A 9294-nucleotide genomic window follows, 5' to 3' on the forward strand; every position below is an offset into this window, starting at 1 on the left:
AAAAAAGTACCATTAAATGCTGGAAAGCCATGCTTATTTGTGAAAGTTATTTATTTTCAAAGAGTTATAAGTAGCATTTAAACAATGAAATAAAGCAAACTGTAGATGCTACTCACAGATAGCATAAACAAAGACAAAGATAGTGTGTTATTTACAATGGGCAGTGCACAGTAACAATGGATCATTGTACCACCATTAATTCAGTCAGTAGGCATCTTTAAAAACAGATGTGTCCTTTGTTAAAGAAACGCAGAGAACAGCTTTATTCTCCCCAAATTTGTTGTGCAATGTGTCATAATTATCTCATTTAAAAAAAAATATCAGTACAGTAAGGTCACTAAAAACGATTATCACATGCACACATAGTAAAAGGTATAACAAACCTAATGCCCGAGGCAATTTTTACACTATAAAGGCTTTAAAAAAAAATCATCTTCATGTTTCATTGGGGAAGGTGGAAAAATAAATCCAAATTTTTACTTCAGAATTTTAAAACCAGCACTGATCGAGACAGAACCTGTGGGGCATATCCAAGTGCCTTCTTCCAAGACTTGCTAAATATGGGGCCTGCACACTTCCATATGTACTCAAGATTATTTTCTCAGTGCTTCAATGTTACAAATGTAACAAAAGCACGTGGGGAAGAAGCTTAAACATGGAGACTAGCTTTTTCTAGTGCTCCTGCTCTTTTCCCAAATACAGGCAGTCCCCGGGTTACATGGATCCGACTTACATCGGATCCCTACTTACAAACGGGGTGAGGCAACCCCGCACTAGCTGCTTCCCCCCAGCAGACCAGGGAGATGTGAAGCTAGCGCCGCCCCCCCCCCCCCCAGCAGACCAGGGAGATGCGGAGCGGCTTATCTCAGCAGACACCTCAGCGTGAGAATAAAGGACTGAGGGAAGTGAGGTGTGGGAGAATAAAACTGAGCTCTGGAGAAATGTTTAGCTAGAGTTTCCCCTACAATATGTACCAGTTCCGACTTACATACAAATTCAACTTAAGAACAAACCTACAGTCCCTATCTTGTACGTAATCCGGGGACTGCCTGTACAGTAAACTTCCGATAATCCGTCACCTTTAGGACCCAGGGGGTGCCAGATTATCAGATATGCCGGAGTACCGGAAGGGGGGCTGTGAGGGGTCTGGGGTGGGGTTGGCGGAGAACTGCGCAGCGTAAGTGAGAACTGCGCAGCGTGGGTGAAACTGACCTTTCAGCTGACTTGGGGAAGCTGACGGCAGAGCAGCTGGGATGCTGCCAGGTTGGTCCCGCAGCGCTGCTCAGGTGAGGGGTGGCACTGCGGGACCAACTCGGCAGCACCCGAGCTGCTCTGCCCCCGGCTTCCCCAAGTCAGCCACCGCTAAAACTGACCAGCAGCGGACTTGGGGAAGCTGGGGGCAGAGCAGCTCCAACTGTCCAGCTGGGAGGAGCACTTCCGGGTTCCAGGTGGTGCTGGACTATCGGGCGTGCCGGACCACAGGATGCCGGACAATTGGAGTTTTACTGTATATTAAGCATAAGCACATGGGGAAAGAGGGAACTCAAAATACAGGAACAAAGCTAAGAATAAAAAAACATTTCATAGGAGAAAGGCTGATATAATACTTGAAAGATGGGACAGGTGTTTTGGACAATACTATTTTACTCTGGGGGACTTGTGCATCACTGTACAATGCAGAATTTTGCAGAAATTAATTCACCACTGTGCACAGAATTGTTTTTCTCTCAGAGAAATGGGCTGCAGTGCTGCTGGGTGCCCCTATGCCCAGAAAAACCAAGCTCAAATACAGAAGACACTGCCTGAGAGAGGAGGAATACAGCTACAGTTCCCAGCACACCCGGAGGGAAGGAGAGGGTAGCACGCAGGAAACTCCATGCAAGCCTAGGACAGAGCATCAGGGTCTGGGAGAGAAGAAGGGTGAGTGCCTGGGCTTGGGAAGACCACACTAGGCTTTTGAAGGGAAGAGGACAGGTTTCTGAGCAAGGAGGGGCCTGCAAGGGGGGGCTGCCCCCCACTATTTGACCTCTGAGGGGGCAGGGGGAAGGGAACAGAGAAACAGGAAGTGGGTTGTCATAGGGGTTTCTTTAAGTCTCTGCTCTTCTCTCTGAAAGAATTTGTGCCTGTTATTACAGACATATTTGCTGACATATTTGGAAATACATTACAAAATATATTTTAAACTGGGGTGATTATGTAGTGTTATTTTGACAAATACAATTTGCAGAATTTGGCCAAATTTTAAAATATTGTGCACAGACTGTTTTATTTTTTGACACAGAAGCTCCTGGGAGTATTTATTTGTAGGGAGGAAAGTGAAAGAGATTGAGCTCCTTAGCTAGTTCTTAAGAAGCTGTTAAATTCTTATGTCAAACTGTTTGATCAGATTTGCTTTAGTTGCTATGTCCATCAATACTGTACTTCTGCTGAAGGGCTGCACATAAAGGCTAGAGATTATAAGGCGTGTACATACAACACAGAATAATCAACACATAGTATAACTGCATATGGTGTGGTGTAATAGTGGATCTCTGCCAAAAAAAACTCTAAATCCTTGCCCAAAGAGCTTACAATCCACAGGACTGCAGCAAGATCACAGAGTGGGGCAGGCTCATTATAGCCAGCAGGCCCCAACGAACGTGAGAGAGTGTTATAAACTTTTCAGTTATAGAACCTTGAAATGCAGTAACTGAACCCTGAGTGCCATTATACAGAGTAAAGAGTAAGGCGTAATCAATGGAGGCAAAAGGAGCAGTCAGCAGAGAACCTTGGACATAGAATCAGGAGAGACTAAGGAAGTTTTGCAGGAGATGAGGGTAGTGTTATTTGTGGCCATGGGAAACTAAGAAAAGAAAGAGACAAAGCAGTGGTAAAGGAAGATGATCATAGCAACCAGGTTTTGAAAGGCCTGGGAAGAGAGATGAAAGATTGGCATGCAAAGAGTGCACCAATTACCATAATCAGGAAAGATAACACAAGTATGGATTGTTTCTTTTACAACCAAAGAGGAGGGGACCCAGGCAATTCATCAAAAATCAGGGTGAGAGGAGCAGAAATGGGTGGAGACAAAGATGACATTTAGACTTTACAAGCTTATGGGTCAGAATGGAAACATGAGAAAGAAAGGATTATGTTAGACTGCAGGGATAATTTTAATAAGCATTGATGAGAGCTGGTTTGTATCTAAGCTCCAGAGAATGGTACCTTTCCCCCTTGATTCGGCAATCTGATCTACATAGGTCAATCCTGACACTCACATAGACCCCAATGAAGACAAAAAGCTATGTAAGTAGTTTGACCACTGACATTAGTTTGCAGGAATTGGACTTATTTTATGAAAATCCCACAGTGTTTTTAAAGGAGCTGAATAATAGATATTTTATTTGTATATATTTGTACACCAGCCTCTCTTTATTCACAATTCAACAAACTGAATTTAACAGCAGTTGTATTTTTCTAAGTATTTCCAGCTGAAAACTGAAATCTAAAATCTCGAATTAGGTAATATACATTTCTATGTCAAAGCACTGTAGAATTTTATTTAAAAATATTCTCTTGAAGTGAGCTTCTTTTGACATTTATTTGGCCATTTGAAAGCTTGGATTCCTTTCCCTCCCCTCCCCCAAATGCATTCAAATAATAATAATTAAAAAAAACAGTCTCTACAAAAACCAGTGCTTACCTTCCCCATCAAACGTCCCTTGTCCTTTCAGTGTTTTCTTCTAGGATTTTTTTAAAGGAAAAAAAAATAACACCACAAGTTCATTGACAACACAGATTATGCTTAAGTATTTTCTAAGGCACTGAGTGAATTATTCCTTAGTTTATAAACTTTTGACTGTTAGCAAATTATACACACAACCACTGTTTTACTAAACATGGGACATTATGGTTGCTATGGAATTTCTTCTAATTGTTTAGTCATTCATCATGCTGCATTTTTTCTACAGACTGCATAAAAGCCATGAAAATTATTTCATACTATAACTTTACAAGAATTCAATAAACCTTTTTTCAATGACTCTAGACTACCCTATACATTTACATTCTTTGCAAACTACAAAAAAAAATCATAAAGCACCATATCAGCTAATGTTTTAGATCATAAAAATCCTCAAACAAAATTAGTAAACTACATTTTACATGTTAATGTGCTAGTAATCTAACTGATCCAAAAAACCCCAAAACCCACCACTAGCAACAACAAAAAGTCATCTTTGTATAAAGACAGAGGGCAATATAATGCCATCCTATTTTAAGCAGAGCTCTTCAGCACTTTTGCTGGGGGAGGTCTGCAGGAAAAAACTAATGGAGTGATATGACCCACAATCTGACTTACTGAAACTGCTTGTGTATGTCATTTCTGTGAAACTACCCAACCCCTTCCCCTAAATTTTTAGTTTGCCTGGGAACTGTCATGCACTTGATAATTATTCTACTAGTTACAGCTATTATGCCTTGCCTGGAGTGCTTTACAACACAATTCCAAGTAACCCTGCAGAGCTTTTTTAAATCCATCAATTTATTAAAAGCATTCAGCGCTTGAACAGTAGAAAGCAAATGAAATACAAAAAGATGACAGATAAAATATTTTATGGCTTGAAAAGCGTGTTTACAATTTTTTAAAAAGGCTTCGTTGCATCATTATAATATGAATAATTTAGCCAGAGAAAATCTAACAACACTATTGTTCAATAAATATTAAACTTGAGGACTGAAATAAGACATTCTGTTTTTAAGGGAACATCCAAGGCTGTTTCAAGATACTTGAAAAGGACTGTCAGTTTAAAAAGCTCACTTGTACCTGAGATTTTTTTTTATAAACATACTGTTTCAATTATAGTAACCTTACATGTTATCTGAAAGAGATGGCAGGGAGGTAGTTGGACTACTTTTTTTTTTTTTTAACTTTTATATTTACTTTGTTTTAGGCAACACTTTGTGAAGTTGGTTTCATTGTATCCCCTATTCAAACACATACGGGGTGTGATTTGCATTCATACTTAGAAATGTTTAACAAAAACTAAATTGTCAGGAGGATTCACTGACAAATGTGCAATATGAAGTTACCTTTAACATGTTATTTAAAAGTAATGTTTTCATTAAAGCAAAATTGAAGAAATTGTAAGTGATCATTAATACTTATCAAACACCACAAAGAAGTTTCTAATAGTAAATAAAGAACTCAGAAACATAAAAGCATTAATGGAAAATACTTGAACTGCAATTTACTAACCTTTAAAGTAGCCAGCACCAATAAAAAGAAAGTAAGCTTCATCTACCAATTTACTCACCTTCATTCTTCCCAAACTAGAAAATTTTTCCTTGTCCTCCATCACAGCTTTGAGTATTGGCTGGGACATTCTATTTTTTTTCTTAAAATCTGTAGAACTGCCAAAGTCAATGCCACTCACTACTGCTCTTCGATAGGAAGTAGACCGCAATCCTCTTCGCAATGCCCGTGGACTGCTTGGGTCACCTTCTGCCTCTTCATCACCATCAGTTATCAAAGGCACATTAAGCATCTCCAACATGCTACGGACCTTGAGGACCCTTTTGTTCTGCTCCACATTTTGATTGCCTGTTTTGTTTGTCAGTTTTACCTCAGAAGCCAAACTCCTAGGAATGATCTGTTGTTTCCCCACTTTAAGGGCAGCAGGACTGTTTGTACTCAGAACTATTGACTGTTTTTCTGAGAGCTGGTTCTGATTGGATGTCAGTCTGTGGAGAGTTAAATGGGGCTGTGAGGGAGCTGTCAGGGAAACCAATGAGGGACTCATCAATGCCTTCTCTGGGTTTTTAGAAAACTGGTCAGAGTGTAACGGCAAAACAGCCATTGTGTTGTTATTCGACAAAGGCATATTTCCAGGAAAGGACTCAGGAGTTGACAGAAAAGCAATCTGTTTATGATCTGGGATAAGTGCGGACTGACTAGAAATCGGCACTGAATTAAGCAATGTGTCATCCACTGAGGTTACTGTATCACCACCTGTAAAGCACACTAAGTTATCTGAACACAACTGCAGAGCCTGAGACAACCGATTTGAAGAAAGTTGGGGGGTTAATGCTTTATACTCCGGAGACCCTATTTTTCCATTTGGCACAAATTCCATATTGGATTGACAGGAGGAGGGGCTCCTAGGGATTAATCTGTGGTCTGGAGGAGTAACTATCCTTTCAGCAGGCTGAGTCACAGTGAATGTTTCCCTCTCTTCCACAGGGAAATCTGTGATGAGGACCCCATTAGGGCTCTGGTAAGACTGGGGTCTAGGTTTGCTCTTAATATGTAGCTCGGGGGTGGACCTCCTTCTCCACCGTGGCGTTATGTTGTTATTAGACAAATCCACTTCACTCTCCCCGTCCATAGCAAGTCCCTTAGGCTCACCAGCAGCACAAGCAGGGAGCAGCAAATCCAGCCAAGGCTCAGTCCCCGCACGCTCTCCTTTTGCTAGGAAGAAACCAGCAGTGAGCACAACCAGGGCATTCCGCGCGCGCCCTCCCCCTCCGCACAGCAGTCCCAATGGGCTACAGATGGAAAGTCCTTGGGCGGGCCTCACACACACACGCCGCGGCGGGACAAGTTTTCAGAGCAGCTGGGAGAAGACCAAAGGTCTCGCAGCAGCAGCAGCTAAAGCTCCACCTCTCCCCCCTCCCGCCCCGCAGGAGAACTTTAGAGCCGACCCCGGCTGGTGCAAACCCGCCCCACCTGCTGGGAGCCCCACGGCCGGGAGAGGGGGCTGCCCCGAACAAGCCCCCCCGGGCGAACTTTGCAATCCCCGCGCCTGCCCGGCAAGCCCAGCCCCCGGCACGGCCGCGGGTCACTCACCGCATCTCCGCCAGCGGCTGTACGAGGAACGCGCCTCTGGCCTGGGGGAGGCGGTGACCGATCAGATCCCACCTGCCGCTCGCAGCCGCCTCTGCCAGGGACTGGGGCGCACAAGCAGCGCGCAGCCCCCACCGCGCCCCGGTCAGCGGGATCCCCACCCACCCACGCAGCCTTCAACCTGGGCCGGCCCCGCCCCGCCCGCCGGGAGCCAGGCACCTCCCCTGCAGCCCGGAGCCGGCCGGAGCCAGGCCGCCTCCTTGCGGGCACCCGGAGAAGCCACCGCGCTCCCTTCCCCAACTCCCCTGGCGCTTGGGGTAGCGAGCGAACGATTCCCCCGGGCGGGTGGCTGCGGGCCCCGGGCCCCTCCGCTTGGGTCCCCCTGGCTCTACCGCCTCATCTGAACGCCTTCTGCCCGCGGGGGCTGGGTGGGACCAGGCCGCCCCGCAGCCGGGCTGTGTTCCTACCCCAGGCCTCTCGGGGAAGTTTGGAGCCAGAGGAGAGGGCCGGTCACCAGCGCTGCTGCTTGTAGTTAAAAGTGAGTTTGTAGCGAGGCAGCCCTCGCACCCAGCGGAGACAACCCGATAGTCCCAGGGCAGCGGGAGTTAGGGCCACGCTGTTCCGTAGGCACCAAGCAGAGAGAAGACAATAGGCCCCTGGACGCCCGTGGGAGCTGTACTCACAGTGCAGCTGCAATGGGCCCCGACTGCTCTGCCCTAGCCACTTAGGCTGGTAGAACAACATTGCTCAGGCGTGTGAAAAACCCACACCCCGCGCAACAATGATACTGACCTTCGGCCTGGTGTAGACACTGCTATGCCAACAGTAGGGCTCCTCCCAGCAACATAGCTACTGCCTCTCCAGACGTGGGTTCATTACACCAGCCAGAGCAGTAGCCTCTTCCTGGAAGTGCTACAGCAACCTCAGTGCAGCTTCAGTATTTACATGTAGACCAGCCCTAAGTCTAGACAGGAATAGGGGCCCCAGAACCCCACTCACCTTTCAGAAGGTTTCTGAGCTTTGATTGCACAATGTTAGGTTGAGCCCTGAAACCAAACAACATTCATTTCAGGTGGACTTTGGGGGAATTCATTTAAACCTGGAAAAATAAGAGATTGTGCACCAAGATCTTGTTCCTGCTTCAGGAGTACTCTCATTGTGCCTCCACCCCAGTACTCTTTGAATTCACTGCTGCGGTCCATAAAGTTAATGGTTTGTATACATGCTTGCTGACTTAGGCACTAAATCTGAAAGAGAAAGTCACATCATGGAAGAACCGCTTCCCACTTTAGATCATCCTCAGTAGAGCTGAAAGTTGTACATGTGAACCAAGGGATGTTTTCAGTAGCCCTTTTACAACCCCATCAGACATTTTCCCCTCATTAAATGTAATATTAATTCAACCAAAAGTTGATAAGTGAAGTGATAGTGACAAAAAGTTACTAACTAATGGTTCTTCAGCAGTCTGAATAAGATGAGTTTTGAGGCCTAAGCCAGGTTACCAATATATAAGTTCCCCCACCTTAGCTCTGTAGTGCCTGAACATTCCAAGAGGCGATGGATTGAGTGTATATTGTCAATGAAATACCATCTCACACTGAAAGGCAATTCCTCTCTTGTTCAGAGAGGAGACAAAGTAAGGGTCACTGCCATTCAGTAAACTAAATTGCTGGACAGCGGTACTGTCTCAAGTGGTGTCCTCCTGTTTATATTCCATGGGGGTGGCCACTAGGCAAAACTGAAGTTGGCCAAAGATTTGCATAAACAAACACTTTCTTCTAGCAAACCCGCTCTTTCTCCTAGAGAGGGAATCCAAGTTGGCTAGCTCAGATTCTTCTGCTACATGCCAAAGGTTAGAACAAATCTGGGAAAAGGATAGAATGTTTTAGTAAGAAAATAAATACACAGGAATTCTACTGGCAGTTAATTCTTATGAATGACACAAGCTTGAAAAATTGTGGTTATAATGATTTTGCAACTTTTATATGGCTGTGGTACATAATGTACCTTCAAGGGAAATAAAAACAGAATATGTTTTTGTTTTTAAGGGGGAATGAACGCTCCTGCTTCACACATGTTCTTCATTGATTGTAAAGCCAGGTCTACACTAGACATGGAAGTTCAGTTTAAGGGAGTGGTTCCCAACCTTTTTGATACCAGCAAACCCATTCACAATCTTTTGATGGACTGTCAACATTTTATTTGCAGATTTGTACAATCATTATGCAAATAATGAATATGCAAATAAAATGTTGCCTGTCAACCAAAAGCCCTGGCCCCCAGAGCTCCCCAGTGCTAACCCCTAGAGCCCTCCATCACTACCCCAACGCCAGCCACTGACCCCAAAGTCTCCTGCACCCAACCCCCCAGTACCAGTCTCTGACCCTCAGAGCTCCCAGTGCCAGCCCTATACCCTTTAGAGCCTGCTACCACCAGACCCTCAGGGTACGTCTAGTCTACATGGCTCCGTC

The 9294-nt window shown here is 44.8% G+C and overlaps 1 protein-coding gene across 1 annotated transcript in view; it reads right to left on the reverse strand.

Annotated features, from left to right (window-relative positions):
• ARHGEF26 (Rho guanine nucleotide exchange factor 26) overlaps positions 1-7012 on the reverse strand; it is a 115899-nt gene extending 108887 nt beyond the window's left edge. Inside the window, exons 1-3 of the mRNA XM_075937745.2 lie at positions 6827-7012; positions 5295-6448; positions 3683-3722 (exon numbers count right to left, since the gene is read on the reverse strand). Of these exons, the coding sequence (XP_075793860.2) occupies positions 3683-3722; positions 5295-6365 (1111 nt within the window). The 5' untranslated portion in view covers positions 6366-6448; positions 6827-7012. The remainder of the gene's footprint in view (positions 1-3682; positions 3723-5294; positions 6449-6826) is intronic.
• Between the last annotated feature and the right edge of the window lie 2282 nt (positions 7013-9294).

Source organism: Pelodiscus sinensis, chromosome 10, assembly GCF_052426305.1.
Source record: "Pelodiscus sinensis isolate ZL-2025 chromosome 10, ASM5242630v1, whole genome shotgun sequence".
Taxonomy (NCBI): Eukaryota; Metazoa; Chordata; order Testudines; family Trionychidae; genus Pelodiscus; species Pelodiscus sinensis.